Genomic DNA, 22092 nt, shown 5'->3' on the forward strand with positions numbered 1-22092 from the left:
ACAAGAAAAAAAGGCCATCAAAGCTTAATAAATGTCGTGGAAAAGGCACACACACACACACACACTCACACACACACACACACATGCACACACACACACACACACACACACACATACACACACACACATAGCACTGCCCAAGATACTTCCCTTGTTTATAAATGTACGTGACGCTTGTTACTAGGCGGCCGCGTCATATAGGGCGTTAATCGTTTTGCCGCCAGACGGAGCTTCTCGACTACTCTTTGTTTCCAACACCCGAAAGAAGCAGCGTCCTGAAGCGCGTTCACTCACTTTTGATTTAATTAATTACCAAACGTGCGGTGTGTTTTCGAGCATACCGTGCAGTATGCGTCTAGATTACGGTACAGTGCTTTTAGAAAAGTGACACAAAGACAACGATTTATAAACAAAAATTAAAAAAGCATAACCGTACATCAATCAAATCAACCATTACATGTAGAAGAAGAAAGTTAAATAAGAAGTAACATATCACAATCACTGTCGCTTTTAACTCATAATTGCATACAGTTTCAATTTCTTTACTGGCTTACCATACCGGTATTTATCAGAATGAGAAAGTCATACTTAAAGGAATACTTTTGATCTAACCGTTTGGGGGGAGGTTCTTGTAAATTTGACGAATCTGAAGAAATTGGGGAATCCATTGTACCGTAATCTAGACGCACACGGCACGTTTTGCAAGGTGCCGAAAGGAAAATGTCCATATTTAAAGATTATGAATTCCCGGACATTAAATCTTACTTCTGTTACCTCATCTCGTGTTTCAGCCCTAGCATGGGGTGCGGCGGGTCCAAGCAGACTGCAGTGGACCCCAAGGGCAGTCCCCGGAGGTCGCCAGCCAAAGGCACAGAAACCACGGTCAGTATTTAGACATGTGAGCCTGTGTGGCATAGTGCTTAGAGTGCTTGACTCTTACGCTGGCGGTCGGGGATCGATCCCCAATCGGAGCGAATACAAATACCTGAGTCGTCCGAACACTTTCGAGTCCATCCTGCTGGAAATGTCTTACTGGTCCTATTTAGGGCAGGAGAAGGCAAAGGCAGCGAGGGAGAGGAGTGGGCACCGCCCCGATGAGGCTATCCCTAGAAAAGTAATGATCTCTAACGTTTTACTCCCCTACGGTCAAATATTGTCATTTTAAATAACTTCAAATACCGTGGGTGGTTTTTTTTTAGGAATGTTGGTAGCATTTATTTTCTTTAGCAAATCTTGCCAAAAGTGTTGGCAATTTTCAGAAGTTTCAGTCACACTTTGGTGTCCCCATTCCCCCAGCGTGAATACAGTTTGTTCGGCAGATCTGACGAAATGACGTGAAAGTTGTTGTCAAAAGGAGTTTCAGCTTTTTGTCGACTGTCCGACGACACACGACATCTCTGGTATTTATCATCAAAGCCCGATTAAGCGCAGTGTGCTATGCAAGCAGATAATTCTAAGTTACACTTACTGCCAGCTTACTTTGCATAGCTTGGTATCCCATCAAACCGTGGCGTATGAAAATGAAAGACGTCACTCGAGCCTCTGCCGAGATTCAGACAATTTTAACTCGTCTTGTCAAGTTCTGAAAACAACAGATTTCTGGCAGCTTTTTCTGCGCGTTGACCAAAAGAGAATACAATAAATGGCCCTGGGAGGGTACTGTAGCAACTATCATTTTAAGACAGCACTACCGCGTAAAGCGTGTGGCTGATTGTCGTAGAAACAAGAAAGATTCGGGAAAAAAAGTTTCACTGAGATCGTTCGGCAAAGTCTAAAGTTCGGGTCTGGTTCAATCTTTTCCAAGGAAAATGTCACTTAGCTTGAAACATGCAGAAAAAACATTCGTGTTGGCTGATACATGAAGCTTAAAATGCCTTCGACAGACAAAATGGCCAAGGGGTAAGAAATTCGGCCTCCAAGCTGGCTGAGATTTTTTCGATCTCCCAGGTCAAAATATGTGCAGACCCGCTCGTGCCTTACCCTTCTTCGTGTGCACATAAAAGCACAAGACCAATTATAAAGGCACGAACAAATCCTATAATTTATGTCAAAGTTTGGTGGGTTATAGAAATACAAATATACCAAGCATGCAACCCCGCACACCCCAAAACAACATACCAAACCAACAAAACAACAAAACAACAAAACAACAAAAGCAACAACAACAACAACAACAACAACAACAACAACAACAACAACAACAACAACAACAACAACAACAACAGCCACAACAACCGGAGTATGACTGCCTAAATGGCGATGAAAACCCGCCATAAGACCGTACACGTGAACGTGCTCTCGTGTATAACAAACAAGTGAACATGTGAGATGCAACCAATGAACTCATGAGAAGAAAAAGGATGAGAAGAATGGTATGTACCTATGGACATGAGTAAGGTGTGGATGTGTTTTCTTTCCTCCGATTTACGGCCGCAGGACGAGGAGAGCGAGAGTGTTGACCAACTCTCGGACGCTGAGGTTGAAGCACCGCCCCCAGTAAGTTGTAATTGGCTGACCAAGGAAGTGTCAAATTTCTCGTTTTCAATGTTACATTTACTTGTCGATTGCAGTTACCCGTGTTTTTATTGATGTGTTGATTGCAGTTACGTGTCTTTTGCAGTTAGATGTCGATTGCACTTATGTGTCGATTACAGTTAAGTGTCGATTGCAGTTAGATGTCGATTGCACTTATGTGTCGATTACAGTTAAGTGTCGATTGCAGTTATATGTCTATTGCAATTAGGTGTCGATTGCATGTATATGTCTTTTGCAATTATGTGTCGATTGCAGTTAGATGTCGATTGCAGTTATGTGTCGATTGCAAGTACATAAATTGCTTGTGTGTGTGTGTGTGTGTGTGTGTGTGTGTGTGTGTGTGTGTGTGTGTGTGTGTGTGTGTGTGTGTGTTGCATTGATTGTTGTGTCATTCGTTCCACAGTGAAGCACCTGGTACCTTTGCTGCCTGCTAAAATGAACACATCGCACATCCCTTTACAAAATGCTCAAATAGCTAGCATGCATTTGCCAAGTTTGACCTCATATCTCTGTTTTAATTTATTTCATTTTTTGATTCACCCAGTACAAACAAATGTATTTGAATGACTCGACAGAGTGGTGGATACTACCTGTTCATCTAATAAGATTTTCGATTTTTCGTTAGAGCCGCACTTTATCTTCACAGTTCATGATAACAAAACAAAAACAAAGATGATATGAAGTAACCCAGTGATTCTAAACATGATACAACATTTGGACATAATTTACTGTCCTAAAAATGTAAGTGGTTCTCAGTCACACAGGATAACACACGATTACATACACGCAGGGAAAGTAGCAAGAGATGAAGGTTTAACCACGACAAAACAAATTGGCGACCAGCACAATTATGCTAGCTGACCGGAACAAAAAGTGACATCTTTGTAGCTTCATGTGTAGGTATGTATGAGTGCTGTTTGTTAATGTCACAATGAAAATACCACTGTCAATGGCTACTTGTGGATTGCTGACGTTGTTGTTGAATGTGCACGTTAAAATTCCGGAAATGACTCATGCGTTGTGAAAGAGTTGCTTTCCTTGCGTTTCCATAGATACTTTGAGGGAAGCTACACGTGACATCGTATGCTTGCCTCGGTGTTTCAGTGTAAACAAAAGAAAGTAACTCTTCCACAGCCCAAAACAACTTGACAGTGTTATTTCCGAACATGTTCTAGTTTTCCTTTAAAAAAAACTACAAGAGGTTTGGGTTTCAAAAAGTTATTTTGTGTTTGTTGTTTGTTATTCATAGATACATCGTTAGGCGTTTAGCTGATGTGATAGTTGTTGGTGCCCGCAGGACAAATTTGCTTTTGTTTGTTTTAATTTTGTGTGTGTGTGTGTGTGTGTGTGTGTGTGTGTGTGTGTGTGTGTGTGCGTGCGTTCGTGCGTGCGTGCGTGCGTGTGCGTGTGTGTGGTTTGTGTGTGTGTGCGTTCGTGCGTGCGTGCGTGCGTGCGTACGTGCATGTGCGTGTGTGTGTTTGTGGTTTGTGTGTGTGTGTGTGTGTGTGTGTGTATGTGTGGTGTGTGTGCGTGCTTGCGTGCGTACATGCATACGTGTGTGTGTGTGTGTGCGTGTGTGTGTGAGTGTGTGTGTGTGTGTGTGTGTGTGTGTGTGTGTGGTGTGTGTGTGTGTGTGTGTGTTTGTGTGTAGCTAGAAACTTTCATTCAAGTTTCAGTTGTTGTATCTTCGTTTTGGCTGCACTGTCTTTGATAGGTTTAGACGAAAACATGAGCCCCTTCTTTGTGAGGAAATTCATGTGTAGCTTTCCAACCATAACAACCGACTGTATTGTATATTTTGTCAACTTGCACATTGCAAATTAATGTCGGTGATCTTTGGGAAACGGCTCAGGAACAAAGCATATGAAAACAATAACCGTAACAGTAATCCTTATTTAAAATTTAAAAACAGCTACATATTTCTCAGAAGTCATATTTTCTGGAGGTACCCATGACGGTACCTGATTTTATCATGTACGTGCTGTGTGCGTGCGTATGTGTGCGCTTGTGCGTGAGCGCTTGTGTGTGTGTGTGTGTGTGTGTGTGTGTGTGTGTGTGTGTGTATGAGTGGTTTATGTTTGTATGCATGTGTGTGTGCGTAAGTGCGTGTGTGTATGCATGTGTGCGTGCGTGCGTACGTTCGTGAATCCATGCATATGTGCGTGAGTACGTGTGTTCGTGTATATGCGTGCGTGAAAATAGGTGAACATCTTGTGAAAATACTGGGAAAATAAAAATATGTTTCTGAAATTATGTGTTGTCCATATCGTCCATAAATGTTACCTTTGATTTAGGACACATACCCTTTTTAGTCCTAATAGTCTCATATCTTTTGCGATGTTACAAGTGGATTTCCACCGTATCCCTTTAGTGTAAAACACAGCTGTGCCACTTTTGAACACATATCTGTAAATAGTTTTGAACATATTCTGACATAGTGCATAGTTCTACTCGCAAATGTAGCTCACATAGTGTTCACTAGTGTTCAACTGAACACTTGTGAACGCTATGTGTATTATTATGTCTGCCGCTTTTGCTAGTAGAACTATAGACTATGTCACAAAGTGTTAAAAACTTGTTGCATAGATGTGTTCACACACTCGTGTTTAGAGTGAACAGCTGTTGTGGTCATTTGTTGCAGCCACGGGGAAAGTATGTGGTCAACGGCTCAGCCAACCAGTCACAGCGCAGTGACTCTGTCTTCTCTGAGGCCACGGACAAGGGATTTAAGGTAATGGCCAGTTGGGTTTGTTTGCTTGCTTTTATGTTTGTTTGTTTGTTTGTCTGTTTGTTTGTTTGTTTGTTTGTTTCTAAAGTTGTTTTTTGTTTTGATTGCTTTTTTGGGGAGTGCGTATGTGTGTGTATGTGCGTGCGTGTGTGCAAGCGTGCGTGCGTGTGTACAAGCGTGCGTGCGTGTGTGCGTCAGTCTGTGACTCTTTGTGATCGTCAGGTGTCACGATCCTTATCCCCCTTCCTGTCAATTGACACACACACACTCACACACACACACACACACACACACACTCACACACACACACACACTCACACACACACACACACACACACACACACGCACACACACTATCACCTTCCCGTAGGTTGTTTTGTGAAGAGGTGAGGGAGTGTGGTAGTCTGAGGGGGTTGGGGGGGGGGGGAGATGTGCGTTAAAAGGATCGTGCGTGGATGGGAAGATGACAATTATAAATCCGATTTTGAATCAGCCAGGGCACACATTTCTGCCATCAAATCCACATATCTAAAATGTCATGTTTGAGTACACGCCAACACCCCAAACCTTGAAACAATATCACAACTCTTTGACCAAAACGCCACAATGCTAAAAACTATCATCGTGTTCATGTAACTCATCAAAAGCAGAACGCCCTAGTGTTTGACAAACTAATGAAAGGCAAACAGCTCGTTACAAGGCCTCAGACATGTAAAAGTAACCAGTCGCTACAATAAACACAGTGTTGCGTGACAGAATTGATGTCGATTTTCTTTGATGGAAACACTTTGGACGATTGATTTCGGCGCCATGTCGGTTGTATGGTATGACTGTGGCTTGCGCACACATCAGAAGACGCTGTGAAAAAAAATAAAAAAAATAAAAAGGCAAAGAATATAGGTAATTTATGCCTATGAACTCAATCCTTGGTGCTGACAAAAACTAACAAACAAACAAACAAAAACAACAACACAACACACTCACACACAAAACTAAAAAACTTTGAAAAATATGAAAACAATCGATACAATATAAACACAGTAAAGTATTGCAGATCTAATGATTCATTTTCTTTGCAGTCAAAACTGCTGGGATCTTTTTTCGACAATAAATGGAAACATCGCGCGCCATTTTAGGACGTTGATTTAGAGTAACGGCTGCGTTTTTCGCACACATTTGACAACGCTGTAAAACAAAAGAAAGGCACATAATTCGTCGAGCAAAATGGTAAAGGTAAATCAAACATAAATGAAAACAAAAATAGTAGCTGAAATAAACACAATGTAGCGTTGCAGAATGGATGGTCGGGTACTCTTGTTACAGTCAAAACTTTTGGCACCTATGTAGACGCTTAATTGTAAAATTATACTCCATTGTATGATATTATTTGAACTATGAATGTTTCTCGCACACATAGTTAACAATGCTGTCCAAGAAATAATCAAGTCATGTAAAGCGAAATCAAAACATTAAGCTGAAGGCAAAAGTTACCGTCAACATTACTAGTTACGCAAGAGGTCATGTTGGCCACCACAGATGTGTCCATGCAGGCTTGTACACAGGGCAAGAGCATCCTTCAACTCAATCCCACTCTGCACACAATACAGCCGCACTATACTGTGTATCATGTAATGTGTTCAAGTGAAACAATGCTCTCATTCTATATATGTGACCCTCCACCACGACATGAGTCGCATGTCACCTCGCGTGGTTCTGCGCTAGGCTTAATATAAGTCCGGGGAGTGTCTGGTAACAGTGTGAGGGTCACCTTAGTCACAGGCTTATAACTCAAACAGTGTTCGCTCTTTTCTAAAACGGTTTTCACCACTGGATAGAGCATAAACAACTCTTTATGAAAATGTAAAAATATGAAAATCATGCAAAGGTGACATGCGACTCATACCGTCGTGGAGGGTCACATATTTGAAAGTTTTGCCAGATCTGAGAAAGTTAGTCGAACAGTTTTCGCGAGAAGGACTGTTCCTTTAAGGTATTGATTGGCATCCTCCTGCCAAAGACGCGCACAGGACGTTAAAACTAAATGTCAAAAAGATGGGTGTCACCCTTCAGGCTAGAGTCTTAGGGCGTGAGGGGGAACAAATAAAATGTCCGTGCTTTATCGGCTAAATTGACCTGTCTCTTGTCGGGTGTTGTTCCAGGCTGCTGTTGCTTAGAAGCGGCACAAAATAACAAACATGCATTCAATACCTACACAGGATCCATGGAAGATGCATGTCAGAAAGGGGGTTACAAGAATTACTGGCTGACAAAGTGAGATAGATAAATAGATAGGGTGTGGAGAAGAAAATAGGCAGGCAGATTGACAGAAAGCGGACAATAGCTGTGTGTGGCAAACTGTATCTGTTCAAAATCACGATTCTATTTCACATATTTTGCTGAATGAATTTGGCATGTTTAAAATGGTACGAAATGAATTCGAATGTCCCAATCCCAATTAGAAAATAGCTAGGCCGTTGGATTTCGGTATGTATTCAAGTTGAAGAATTCTCTTATTCAATGACAAAACCTGGATCGACAGATCTTTATTTACAAACTTGATGGGGTAAATGATAAGGACTCTACCTTTTACTGAGTTACAAAAAGCGAGATATCTTCATCTACGCATCGACGGTGGAGTCACGCAATGAAACAATCCACCGCGTCGAGACATAAATAACTAATACAAAATGCGCACCAAAAAGTTATTGTTTTCCCAGAGTGCAAACAAGGTCCAGAGGCTGGAGGAGCAGGGTGGGTTGCGTGTGTGTGTGTGTGTGTGTGTGTGTGCAAAGGGGGCAGGGGGGTGGGGGGGGTGGGGGGTTTGGGCACAGTGACTGTAGCGAGGAGGAAGTGTGTGTTCGTCTGTGTGTGTGTGTGTGTGTGTGTATGATTGTGTGTGAATGTGTGTGTGTGTGTGTGTGTGTGTGTGTGTGTGTGTGAATGTGCGTGTGTGTGTTTGTGTATGTGTGTGTGTGTGTGTGTGTGCGTGCATGCGTGCATGCGTGCGTGCTTACGTGCGTGCGTGCGTTCGTGCGATCGTGCGTGCGTTCGTGTGTGTGTGTGTGTGTGTGTGTGTGTGTGTGTGCGTGTGTGTGTGTGTGCGTGCGTGCGTGAGTGCATGCATGCGTGCGTACGTCCGCGCGATCGTGCTTGTGTGCGGGCGTGGGTGTGTATGTGTGTGTGTGTGTGTGTGTGTGTGTGTGTGTTTGTGTGTGTGTGTGTGTGTGTGTGTGTACATGATTGCTGCGTGCACGTGCGTGACTCGGTCTCAATGTCTCTCTTTTCCTTTTATTGTCTTAAGGAGTACAAGTAGCATGCTTGTTGATAGGCATTGTTTAATTGTAGAAGTCTAAGATGCCGTGAAGACGCTACGCGCTGTTCAACCAAGTAGGAAGTTACATAAAACTGACATTTGCCGAAAACAGAGTTTTGTTGTTGTTTTGTTTTCTGTTCAGTTTTAATAACTCGAACAAAGCAAAGCAGCAGGCCATATTATATGAAATATCGAGCCTAAATCCGCCTTGCACAACAAAGTTGGCCCCAGAAATAAATGTCAATGCAGAGTCAGAGTGTGTGTGTGTGTGTGTGTGTGTGAGCCTAAATCCGTCCCGCACGACAGACGAGGCCATAGGAATAAAACATAATGCATTGTCAATCAATCCACCAGGCTATGGGAAATTATAGAGGTTGCGGAAAGAACTTCCCAATACTCAGTAGGTAACGGAGACTAAAATGCCGTTCTGCCCCAGCCAGATCCCCAAAGCCCTAGCCCTCCCGACCCCCCACCCGTCGGAACGGTCCGACGAACTGGTCAGGGATCCTCACAGACGCTCTAACTATATGGTCCCTTGACCCCCAGTTTTAAGTTGTAGAGGGCTGGAGGACTCCCTCAGCAGATCTTTAGAGGGTCCCAAGCCCGGAGGACTTTTGGAATTTTTGCGAGTCCTTCACAAAACATTATCTGTAATATTGGTTGGAATTTACACCGTAAACTCCCATCGGTCCAGACCTCTCAAAATGTTTTATCATCTTTGAAATCCAGCTAAGTGTACGTTCCTGTCCATTCTGTATGGACACTACATGTAGTAGACACACACATATTCTGAAAATCAGTGCCGACGTTCGGCATGATAACACAAACTTAGTGCGTCCCGGGACCCACTCTTTTCAGGTTTAGTGCGTCGCGGGACCCCCTTCAAGACTTTTCTAGTACGGTTTCTTTTCGACTTCTAGAGCTTTCTTTGACGCATGGACGCACAGATTGGGGAGCCATGCTGGTATCAAAAGATGTTGCAGCGGAACATAGAGGCGAGAAAAATGAAGTCATCTTTGTTCGAACGAGTCTGTTCTGGGTATTCGGTCGATTTCTCCGCAACGTCTACAATATTGGAACGAGTGTACGCGGGGTTACACGGAAATGTGATTATGAAAACTGTGTGGTGCGCATTCGCTCCATTTTACGGCTCAGTGGATTCCTTTGAATTTTTGAAGGTCATCATCTGCGCCCTGAAAAGTACAACAACGTGTTTTGTGTTTTTTTGTGTTCAAATTTTAAATGTGCCCTACATTGCGCGTTGGGGATGGGGCGGGGAGAGAGGGTGTGGGGAGAGCCCGGGGGCCTTATGGGGCGTTGGGTGGGGGGGGGGGGGGGGTGTGCGTGTATGAGTGCCGTTGTGCGTGTCTTTCTATCAGTGGCTGTTCGTGCGCATTTATACAGATAACAGTTAGGGCTTTGACCTTGCGTGTCACGACGCAAGTTCCCACTATTGCTGGTATCTGCAACACATCCGATTGTGCATCGATCTCATCTTTGTCATGGCTGAATTATATCATGGCTTTTGTCCGTAACTCAACCAGCACAATTTTCACTCACTCTTGCCTTCTTAGAAGCGCTCCCATCCTTATGTTCTTGCCATACATTTGTTCTGTCCACTGTCCACAGAGACGGGTCCGAGAGAAGCTGAAGGAGGCCACGCAGGGCAAGGACATCGATGAACTGGACAAAGCCATGGACAGGTTCAAGCGACACAAATTGGACGACTGTGGAGACTGGACCAAGGCTGTTGACCGCATGGAAATGCTTACCCTTAGACGAGGTACTGGCTGTACGATTTGAGGTTATGGTGGAACTTTAGCGTTGCAAATTCAGGGACGTGTTTCTACTGCAATCACAGCCTATCTTACCATTCTTTTTTCCCTTTTTTTAAGGTAACTGGCTGTACAATTTTGAATGTTTGGGTTCCATGGATTGTAGTTTAAGGGCACGAAAATTAAGATTCGTTTCTTAGGGAAGCTTTTAACTTTTATTCATGGTCCGTGATAACAAAAAACTCAGTAGACGTGGGTTTTTTTAAAACCTAAAAAGTGATATTTTTTATGCACAAAAATTGCTTTATTTTCGACATTTATTTTGTGCCTATGATATCTATCCCAGGAAACAAAATCTGATCATAAATGCACAAGTAAGTCGACCCCATGGTCTTTAAAGTGAACAGACAGACAAACACTTTGTCGAAGACAATTTTCCGTTTTAATGTATTCATTTTAATGGACTTTGTTATTGTTGTTCAAAAGCGTAGCTGATGCTCTGGCAAAACGAACCATCAGCAACGCTTTCAAAACTAAGTTTATCATAAGTTAACATTCTTGTTTTTCATTCTCGTATTCGTCGCGTGTGTTTCAGATTTACGTGACGCAGTAAGAAGGAGTCACGTGGGGGTGCTAGAGAAGACGATTAAGGACGCCGAGAACTCGCAGTATGCTGGACAGCTGGAGAACCAGATCGAGGCTTGTCGGCGGAAGTTGACTCATCTCAAGGTCAGGGTCAGAGCTTTCGAAAGACAGCAGTCGTAAATGGGTTGTTTGTATTGCACCAGCTGGTTGGTTGTTTGGCTTTTGTTTGACGTAATGCATGAGTAAAACATGTTATTCTTCTATTGAATGTCCTTAAGCCTGAGTACATTATAGACAATGTCGAATTGTCTTCCATCCTTCTAGCTACCATTGCGAGTAGAAACGTAGAAAATATTTAGATGCCTTTCAGTATTGATAATTACGAAATGTGACAAAAAAGATAACAGTCTGACGTCTGATTTATTTAAAGTAATAGTGGCCACTGGAGTTTAACTCTATTTTGTGATTGTGATGTCATCGAACAAGTCAGCATCAATCAACCATGACTATGTTTCTCACCTGATAAATAGACGCCAGTAGGAATCCATCAACCATGGCTTAGGTTCTCAAAATATATCGCTAAACAAATCACAATCAATCACCAGGGTTGTTCCTGGTGCATGAGAGGCAGGCCAGGGCCTTCCAAATCATTGAGGCAGGGGTACAGGGGCTGGCTAGACGGGGGATTAGGGGGACCTTGCCACCCAGATGCTGTTGAATTTAGCATTTGAAAGGGGTATTTTGGGTTTCACCCTGAGAAAACAAACTGCACGTGTGCCGGGTGAGGAGGGGTGGCTTCCAGAACCAGGACCCCCCCCCCCCCTCCCCCCTAGACCCAGCCCTGAATCAAATATGACTTAGGTTCTCCGAACTAATGAACCAAGGTGAAAAATAATAAACGAGTCAATATCATATCTGTTTGCTTAATTTCTTTCTGTGTTTCAGGAGTTGAACACAAATAAGCACGTACGACATCATGAACATGGTTATTTTCTTTCTGTGTTTCAGGAGTTGAACACATACAAGCACGACATCATGAACATGGTTATTTTCTTTCTGTGTTTCAGGAGTTGAACACATACAAGCACGACATCATGAACATGCATGGTTATTTTCTTTCTGTGTTTAAGGAGTTGAACACATACAAGCACGACATCATGAACAAGCATGGTTATTTTCTTTCTGTATTTCAGGAGTTGAACACATACAAGCACGACATCATGAACATGGAGCAGAACACAATATCCGAGATCCACAGCTATCAGCGACCACCTGCCTGTGTCCATGACGTCATGGCGGCCACTTACATGCTGCTCGGATACCAGGAGAAAAAACTGATGGTCAGTGGTGTGTGTGTGTGTGCGTGCGTGCGTGCGTGCGTGCGTGCGTGCGTGAGTGCGTGCGTGCGTGCTTGCTTGCTTGCTTGCGTGCGTGCGTGCGTGCGTGCGTGCGTGCGTGCGTGCGTGCGTGCGTGCGTGCGTGCGTGGGTGCGTGTGTGCGTGTGTGTGTGTGTGTGTGTGTTTATCAAATTCACGGTTGTTTTTTTCCTCACATAAGCATTGAAATTGTTTACCGATTTCTTACGGCCTTACCGAGTTACTTCGTTCTCATTCGAATCATGTGGACTTCTTACGATTCCCTAAACTCGCCTTTCATTCAGTCGTGCATGTTTCCATGTTAACACATCTGCATAACACAAAGACTAGTATGCGTGTCTGAAACTTAAATCGTAATTTACAAAACATTGCCTGCATAGTTCTCTCTTACCTTATTTTGGATCACTCGATCGTTCATTCCCTCACGCGGTCATTTACTCACTCACTAACTCACTTACTCACTCAGGCACCCAACACATCCATTGACTCACTCGCTCACACACTCAGTAAACAAACCACTCACTCGCTCACTCACCCACCCTCCTAACAACTTAGATACAAGATACAAGATACAAGAATTGTTATTGTCCTCATCAATACAAGGAAATTTGGCATGTGTGTGGCAAGACATAATACACTGATACATAGACATTTACAAAACACAACTGAAGTTCAATATCAGCACACCCTTACGCAACATACCCACTACTTCAGACACACAGGCTACATGTGCCCCTCGGACGTACGCAACCCACAATTCACCCAGCCATACAGCTCCACATGCACTTACTCATTCATGCAGCACTCTAGCACCCGGCCATGTACAACTCACACACTGGAACCCTCATACGGCTACATATTGCATTATAACACCCGCACAAACATTACAACCTCAAACATCGTACTAGATCTACAACTAACAAGCATACATCCGCTATCATGCACCGAATACATCATCATACATTACATCATAACATATTGCATTATAACACACGCACAAACATTACAACATCAAACATCGTACTATAATCTACAACTAACAACAATCATACACTATCAAACACCAAGTATATCATCGTACAATACTCACACACGCACTCAACCAATAACTCACTCACTCTACCAACCAACCAAACAACTAACCAACCAACCACTGACTAACTCACACACTCACTCACCCTCATAACCACTTAATCACACACACACTCAACCAACCAACCAAACATCCAACCAAGTAGCCAATTACTCACTCCCTCATTCACTTACATACTCACTCACATACTCACTCACATACTCACTCGAGCACTCACTCTATTTACTCACTCATTCATTCACTCACTCAACTAACCAATCGACCACTGACTAACTCACACACTCACTTACTCACTCACTCACTCACTCACTCTCAAAAAGCTCGTTTGTATTGCTTTATGCCACAACCCTCGTAAAATAAAATTTGATTTGTTTTGATTTGACTCATTCACTCACTCAACCTTCTAACCAGCCACTCAACAAAGCCATTCAAAAAGGGTCTATTTGTCCAGGACTGGAATGACATAACACCACTGATGTGCTCGGTTGGCCGAGACTCCCTGATCCACCAGGTACAGCGTTTCGACTCTTCTGCGGTGGACGAACAGACGGCGAACCGCGTTCAAGACATCTTGCGCCCTCATGAGTTACACACCATTCGTCAGGCCAGTAACGGTGCTGCTGCCTTCTATGTTTGGGTGAGCACGACAGAAACGCAATAGACAATGTTCGGAAATAACTCTTTCAATATTTTTATTATGCTCATATGGACAAGATATAAGGTTTTAAGGCTTACAGGCGGATTCCAAATAAGGACTAGCTTTTTGTTACTCGATTCAACCATGCATGCTAATCAAGAAAAAAACGGAAAAACCTCTGTCGGATTTGTATGGGTTGTGAAAGAGTGAATACTCTTGATTTTAGTGAGGCAAGCTTTCCCACGTGACATTATAGGCCAGTCACTAGCAAGGGGTGTGTCTGAAACACGTTGACAAGGAGCCCTAAACCCTTATCTCGTCCGTATTAGCGCAGCATGATAGAAATATTCAAATACACAGATACTGAGAATTAAAGGTTCTTCGGGGGAAAGGACTACGTCTATGACCGTAGTTAGGGTTGCTACTGTATATTAAATCGTGGGTTTTGTCTTCCTATTTTTTTTAGGGGGGGGGGCAACTCAGGCGGCCGCATTGTATTTTTAGGAAACTGAATAACCTTCATAGTTGATGAGCCTTTTCGACATCTAGCTGGTTAAATATGGTCAACCAATTTTGTTTCACATTAATGAACTGAACTATATAGTAGACAGACTATACTAACAAGATGCAACTTACTGTAGCTTACTCACATGCGCACTGGCGGACAGACTCAACCACTTACTAGAAAACCCGTAAAGACTTACCAACCCACCCCCACCCCTCTGACTTTTAACAGTGCATTACATAATACAGACTTACAAACTATCCCAATGACTTTACCTCATAGATGATATGCATAATTATACAGCCTCTTAAGTTTAGGGGTTCATTCAACATTAAGTTTAGGGGTGTCATAAAGTCGCAAGAGTAAAGACTTACGAACAACCCCACTGACTGTTCCTCGTGTTTCTTGTTGCTTGCAGTCAACCAATATCTGCGAGAAGGTGGAACGAGACAAAGCGGATGAAGACGAGCGACTGAGGAAGGAAGAGATGGAGAAACAGAAGCAGGAAGAACGAGATGCTAAGAGCGGAAAGAAGAATTCGCCAAGAAAACCCAAAGGATAAACAATTGTTTTATTAAAACGGGGAAAATACAGGGGGAATTCAACACAACTAAGGTGTCTGATTGTGGATGTAAACGTACATTTTCACCAAAAGCCAAATCAACAAAAACTATTCTAAACACATGTACAAAGGTTTCTGAACGTGTATGAGTTAACTTCTTCTTCTTCTTGGCGTTCGCAGGTATGAGTTAACAAGCGAACTTCTACGCCTTGCAAATTTTCGTGAATCCTTTTCGATATCTCTAAGTAAGGTGTTGGTCGCAGTTCTCAATTGATTATTCAATAATCTGTGAATCTGTTTACCTTTTTTCACGAACTTCTGCATGATAGTCATATGCAAGAAAGAATGTGTCCCTTTGTGCTATGTTTTTATTTTATTTTATTTTGACCCATTTCTATCCCTTGTTTCTTGTGACGTCCCTAAACAAGAACCTACCATGGCGGCCATTTTCTTTCCCAAGCTAAGACCACCGATGTGATGCGGTATACGTTTATGATAAGGCTGATAACAACGTATTTCCATTCCTTTCTTCTCATTGTTTTTGTCCCTTTTTTCTTTTTTTCTTCTTTCTGGACAGAAAGGGATACCGAAGTTTTACGGATACATATCCAGTTTCTCAACAACCAAAAATCGCGTCACCGTGGTGGCTTGCAGCGACCTTCACCCGGGCACTATGTGCTCTATTTATTTCACGTTCGACACACGCGTTTGCTGCTATAATATATGGTTTAACTTTGCACCGAACATATCGCACACGTGGTTGGTTAGTCACTGGTCTTGTTATGCAAAACAGAGTAGGAATTGAGGAGACCAAAATCGAATTACAGTTTTCCCCTTCCGCCGAACCAACCCAACCTCCCCACTCCCCCCCCCCCCCCCCCCCCCCCCCTCCCCTTCCAACAACGCTCTTTATTCCCCTAAGCATTACAATTGTTGAACTGACGGTGTTTACGACCTTGAGTATTGTCCTCGTTCAAACTGGTAAACAATTGAACAGCACAGATTTAAAAGATAAGGATACTCCTTCTCGTGAAATAAATCCTGTACCACGCCAGATATTTTCCCAGGATTTTGTGCGGATTAAAACCGTCCGTCTATATAGACACATGCAACAACCTGCCGCCTGATTGTTCCCTGTGCATAGTGGCAAATATTTGCTGATTTGTGTCAGAAAGACACGTGAATTTGACTCAGCAAAGCATTCCCAATTTGACCATGTCCAATCAAACTGAACATGTTTGGTCAATGTCTTGCGGAATGATGTAAGCCTGCGTGTGCCATTTAAAAGCCCGGGCAGGTTTGTGGTTGTTGGGAAGATGACAGGGGGACGCAGGGGGGGGGGGGGGGGGGGTGATAGTTTTACCTCTATGGGGTGTCAGGGGGTTATTCTTACCTATCATTCACTTAGATATCAGATGAGCTGATAACAGTTACACCTGCATTGTTATAATTTGTGTTTGTTTGTTTCTTTGTTCGTGATTCAATTCGTTGAAGCACTTGTGTTTCACCTTTTGCCTGTGATATGTACATATTACACTATTTTGTATATAAAGGGGTGTGGTTATAGATTTCACACATGCATTCATATGTACGGAAGCATTTTTGATTCGTGCTATGAATGACTGCATTGTCATTACCATTTTGTCTTTGGAACTTCTCTTGGTTTCACCGAATCCTATATTTTTGTGCACATTCAGAAAAAAAATGCGCACGCTCACCTAAAGGCACTTACATCACAAAAAGACAGGCTCTCTCTCTCTCTCTCTCTCTCTCTCTCTCTCTCTCTCTCTCTCTCTCTCTCTCTCTCTCTCTCTCTCTCTCTCTCTCTCTCTCTCTCTCTCTCTCTCTCTCTCCTTCTCTCTCTCTCTTTTCCTCTCTCTCAATCGCAACTTTAACCATTTATTTACCTTCATTGTATGTTGTTTCACTGCTGAAGAAAACGCTACTGCTGCTAACTTTTTATTGAAATGTCTTTTATGTAACTATTTCACTGGCATGCAGAATGTGATAAATTATTTTAATACAAAATTATTGGAGAGTTGTCATTTTGAACTAGTTGTTTTCATTCTGAGCGGAAGAAATATGTCTGCAGTTATTTTCTCTGTCGTGTTTGTTAATGATAGTCATTTATTTCAAATGTTAAGGCTGTCAATATCACAATAATTTGTTTTAATGAATAAGACGCGAAAACTTCCACAAATTCACACAATGTGCTTTGTTTATAAAACTGAACTATCATTTAGAAACGTCAAATGATGAATCAAAGTTTATGATAAGTGTTTCACCAGACAAGGACACATTGAATACATAACTTATGTTCTTCATAAACGTGTATTGTTTTGCAATTTTAGCTTTCGTAAGGTTTTCCAAGTTTAACTTGATTATTTTAAGAGTCAGTAACGGTAAAACACGCTCTAGTTGCATCATGTTAAAATACTGAAATGTAAATAAAAATTGTGTATTTATCTGTATTTCTTGATTGTTTTGTATGAATGTATTGTAAGCTTCATCGTTTTGTCTTGAGATGAATATCCAAAGCCTTGGATTAATATCAAAACTGAGGGTAAGTACAGAATTTTGCTCAAACCGGATTAAATTCTCCGAGAAAGTGTTCTTCTTAGTAAGTCATTGCCAAAAGAAATCGACCAGTAAACGTTTGAATAATATGTTACATGTAACTTCAAATGTACCGTCATTCTCACGTTGACGATAATGTTTTCACCGCCACAAACTATCATGCTTTACATGAAACAATAGCATCATTTCACTCTGACACATACCAAAAATCAAATGCCTGGCTGCGTTCTGTCCACAGTGGGAGTTTTGGGTGATTTAATTTCGTAAAAGCCACTAGTTCCTTTATTAAAAATCAATACATCAACAGACAGACAAGAACCCAACTCGAGCACTCAGGGTGTTGATGTTTGATTTTTGAGCAAGTAGAGGAATGATATTATCACATGTAAAAGCCTGACCAAATCTGAAATGTTGAGACAAACTGTTCACGCGGGAAGGGGTGTGCCTTTCATCCCAGCTCGGAGAATGTGTATTGGTAAGGATGTAGTATTCTTTCCAGTTCAGGAGAAAATACGCGCTTTATTGCCGCTTGCGAGAACATTTCTGGTCCACGGGAGACAACTACAAGTCTTGTTGATAACGATAGTCAAAGTGACTTAGGTCCCTTCCCTTGATATATATATATACCGAGAGGCATAAATTCCGCAAACTGATCTTTAAAAAATCACAAAAAATCAACTCAGTGGTGAATGTTTTCAATGTTTGAATATTTTATTTATTGGCCATTTTAGTGTTTAAAAACCTTCGCTTTATTGATTTTTAATAGAACATCATGAAATGACAATTTTTCAAAAAAAGTGACTGAGTCCAAGCGCAATGATTTCGGAAAACGTTCAGTGTTCATCACGTTCAATGCTTTGGCCAGCTCTAAGCATCCCAATCGCTTGCTGTCTCTCTCCTTCATCAAGTCGTGGCATGATTGCGATATCTGATACAGCCAAACAGCCAGTTGCATTTTATAGGGCCACACACTATCTTTTTTACGTTATTGTCTCCCGTTCAGCCCATTGTCTTTATTAGCACAGTGAGCTGTGGCTGGATCAGCAATACTGCAAAGCGCACGCTGACAGCGTGAAACATTTGCTCCGACACTCAAGATGTCAACTACAAATTACAGGTTCAATCTGATTTTCGTTTGAGAGCAAAATCGTTCAATGCACTATTTGCAGAATTTATGCCTTTCAGTATATAATCATACCAGTGAAAGCTCGAAGCCCAAACTCTCATTTCTTCAAACGGAGTGATCTGGTCTAAGGGAGCCAATTGTCGGGCTTGTTAATGTCGATACTTAAAGCTATTAGCTCCCTTCACTTATTGTTCCGATGGAAGAGCAAAGCCCGCCCCACTCTTCTCCGAGATTTATGGGTAACATGAATAACACCGAATTCCAATTGTCGCCTAACGTCGAATTGCTCCATTGTCGCCTAATGACGAATTGCTCCATTGTCGCCTAATGACGAATTGCCAAATGTCGCCTAATGTCGAATTGCCAATTGTGGCCTAAGACCGAATTCCCATTGTCGCCTAACATAGAATGCCAAATGTCGCCAAATGTCGAATTGCCAATTGTCGCATAAGACCGAATTCCCATTGTCGCCTAACATAGAATGCCAAATGTCGCCTAATGTCGAAGCGCCAAATGGTGCCTAACACCGAATTACTTTTTTTTTTTAACTGTTTTTAATCCAATTGTTCACTCCATTACAAAAGGCTGGCATTTGAATATATTTGGTTTAAACACGATTTACTTTGCTGGTTTTCAATTTTGGCCATCATAGCTGGACTCCGAACACTTTGTTCACATCACGCCAAACTCAACGCGAAATGTACGTGAAATTTACGTGAAGCTCAACATTACCCAAGCTTTCTCAATTGTGAATAGAGCTCAACTTGGCGTTCTTTTCTTTATTTTGCGTTCTGTTCTTGGCAATATGTTTTTCACGTTATTTCCCATAAAAACGCGGAAGGCATTAAGTGTGCTTTATTTGTCTGTCTATCTATCTTTTCTGTCCGGGACCGTCTGCCCCCCCCCCCCCTCTCTCTCTCTCTCTCTCCCCCTCTCTCTCTTCCTATCTCTCTCTTTCTCTCTGTCTTTCTCTTTGTATCTGTCAAATCTCTCACTCTCTCTCTCTCTCTCTCTCTCTTTCTCTCTCTCTTTCTCTCTCTCTCTCTCTCTCTCTCTCTCTCTCTATTCTCTCTCTCTCTATGTTAGGCGCCATTTGACAATTCGACAGTAGGCGACATTTGGAATTCTTTGTTAGGCGACAATGGGAATTCGGTGTTTGGCGCCATTTGGCAATTCGACATTTGGCGACATTTGGCTAAAGAACAAATTCTAAGTTAGGCGACAAATGGAATTCGGTCTCAGGTGACAATTGCAATTCGGCGTTATTCCGCTTACCCAGATTTATCAATTGATAAAGTGGGGCAGCTGCTTCTTCCCCAGAAGTCCATTCATCTTTTGTTTATCTTGCTCAGTTAATTAATAAAACTTTTTTTTTAAAGCGCTCCAGTTCATATGAAACCTCTTCCTTGTCTCTCTTTGTCTCTCTTTGTCTCTCTTTTTCCATCTGTCAATCTGTCCGTGCGTCCGTTCGTCTGTCTGTCTCTATGCATGTATGCATGTGTGTCTGTCTGTCTGTCTGTCTGTCTCTTTCTGTCTGTCTGTCTGTCTGTCTCTCTCTCTCTCTCTCTCTCTCTCTCTCTCTCTCTCTCTCTCTCTCTCTCTATGTTAGGCGCCATTTGACAATTCAACAGTAGGCGACATTTGGAATTCCATGTTAGGCGACAATGGGAATTCGGTGTTTGGCGCCATTTGGCAATTCGACATTTGGCGACATTTGGCTAAAGAACAAATTCTAAGTTAGGCGACAAATGGAATTCGGTCTCAGGCGACAATTGCAATTCGGCGTTATTCCGCTTACCCAAATTTATCAATTGATAAAGTGGGGCAGCTGCTTCTTCCACAGAAGTCCATCCATCTTTTGTTTATCTTGCTCAGTTAATTTGTAAAACTTTTTTTTTTTTTTAAAGCGCTCCAGTTCATATGAAACCTCTTCCTTGTCTCTCTTTGTCTCTCTTTTTCTCTCTTTTTCCATCTGTCAATCTCTCCGTGCGTCCGTTCGTCTGTCTGTCTCTATGCATGTATGCATGTGTGTCTGTCTGTCTGTCTGTCTGTCTGTCTCTGTCTGTCTGTCTGTCTGTCTCTCTCTCTCTCTCTCTCTCTCTCTCTCTCTCTCTCTCTCTCTCTCTCTGACAAACTTGCTTTCTTTGTCAAATAACTTCCTCAATAAACACGTCGCCGAAGACTGAGAAGGCCTAAAAAAAAAACCAGAGGAAACAAAAACAGCAGACAGACAGAGAAACAGACTGGAAAACGGAGATCGGACAATGCCTTTTCGTTTTATATTTATCAAGCATTAATTGCCATATCGGCCGTCTTCGATCACGAAGAAAAGTAAAAGTAGAGTGGGTCGTGGTACACTTTGCCAGGGCAGCAAACAACAAAAGCAATGTTGACTTACACTTGTTCAAGAGAATATAGAGTGCTCTCCCGTATACTGGAACTCAGCACTGCTCTATTTACTAAATAACCCCGGCGTATTAAAAAGTTCTAGCGCTAAATTAAAGCATTTAAAGGATTAAGCTGTCGTATTCGCATGATTCGTTGGGTGTTTTTGTTCACGTAGTTTTATTTCATATTGTTCGTGTCGGTGTATGCACTTAATGTGTCTTAAATTGTTTATGCATACTGTATCATTTCATATATCATTGTGTCATTATTATGGTTGTTACTGCAGAACTACTTTTGTTCCCATTACGACAAACAATTGCAAAAGATGGATAATTTTTAAAAAAAACCCAGGTATTGGAGGGGGCGGGGGGTGGGGGGGGGGGCGTTTACTAGATACTATACCCTATACACAGTGTTTGACCTAAAGTAATTACAGGGTGGGGCGTTTACTTGATAATCGGCGCTTACAAGGTACTTTACTGTAATGATCGCATCAGTGAGAATGCACACCAATCTACCAGAGAAGTCAGTAGCACGAGAAACAGGTCGCGTAAAGCGAAATCACTACATTTAGTCAATCTGTGCAAAGCACAGAATGAAACAGAATGGTTCTGCATTATGTGTTTCACCAAGCGGCTTAAAAAGGCCGAGAAAGATCTGGCACGCGGGCCAGGGGAAGACCAAGACGGGTCACGTACGCTCGTCTCCGCGAAGCATACGAACTTAGTACCTAACTAATCTATTTTCTTTCATTGTAATCACACATTTTTAGAGTAAACATAACATATCTATATATTGTATTTTAAATAGTTACTGAAAAAATGAAAACAAAAAGTCTGGGGATGTCATTCGAAAGAACTTGTGTGTAACCCACGCACTCACGAACATACCC

General features: G+C 42.2%; 1 protein-coding gene across 2 annotated transcripts; it reads left to right on the plus strand.

Annotated features, from left to right (window-relative positions):
* Window positions 1-791: 791 nt before the first annotated feature.
* On the plus strand, window positions 792-17576 carry LOC138976536 (uncharacterized; the record flags this gene model as incomplete). Of its 2 annotated transcripts, XR_011459055.1 has the most annotated exon segments (8): window positions 792-882; window positions 5177-5266; window positions 10206-10359; window positions 10947-11080; window positions 12130-12276; window positions 13857-14042; window positions 14966-15252; window positions 15290-17576. XR_011459055.1 is itself a non-coding variant. In XM_070349398.1 (7 exon segments), coding segments are annotated over 7 exon segments (939 nt in total). In that variant the 3' UTR covers window positions 15110-17576.
* Between the last annotated feature and the right edge of the window lie 4516 nt (window positions 17577-22092).

The sequence above is a fragment of the Littorina saxatilis genome, linkage group LG1, assembly GCF_037325665.1.
Source record: "Littorina saxatilis isolate snail1 linkage group LG1, US_GU_Lsax_2.0, whole genome shotgun sequence".
NCBI classification, from domain to species: domain Eukaryota; kingdom Metazoa; phylum Mollusca; class Gastropoda; order Littorinimorpha; family Littorinidae; genus Littorina; species Littorina saxatilis.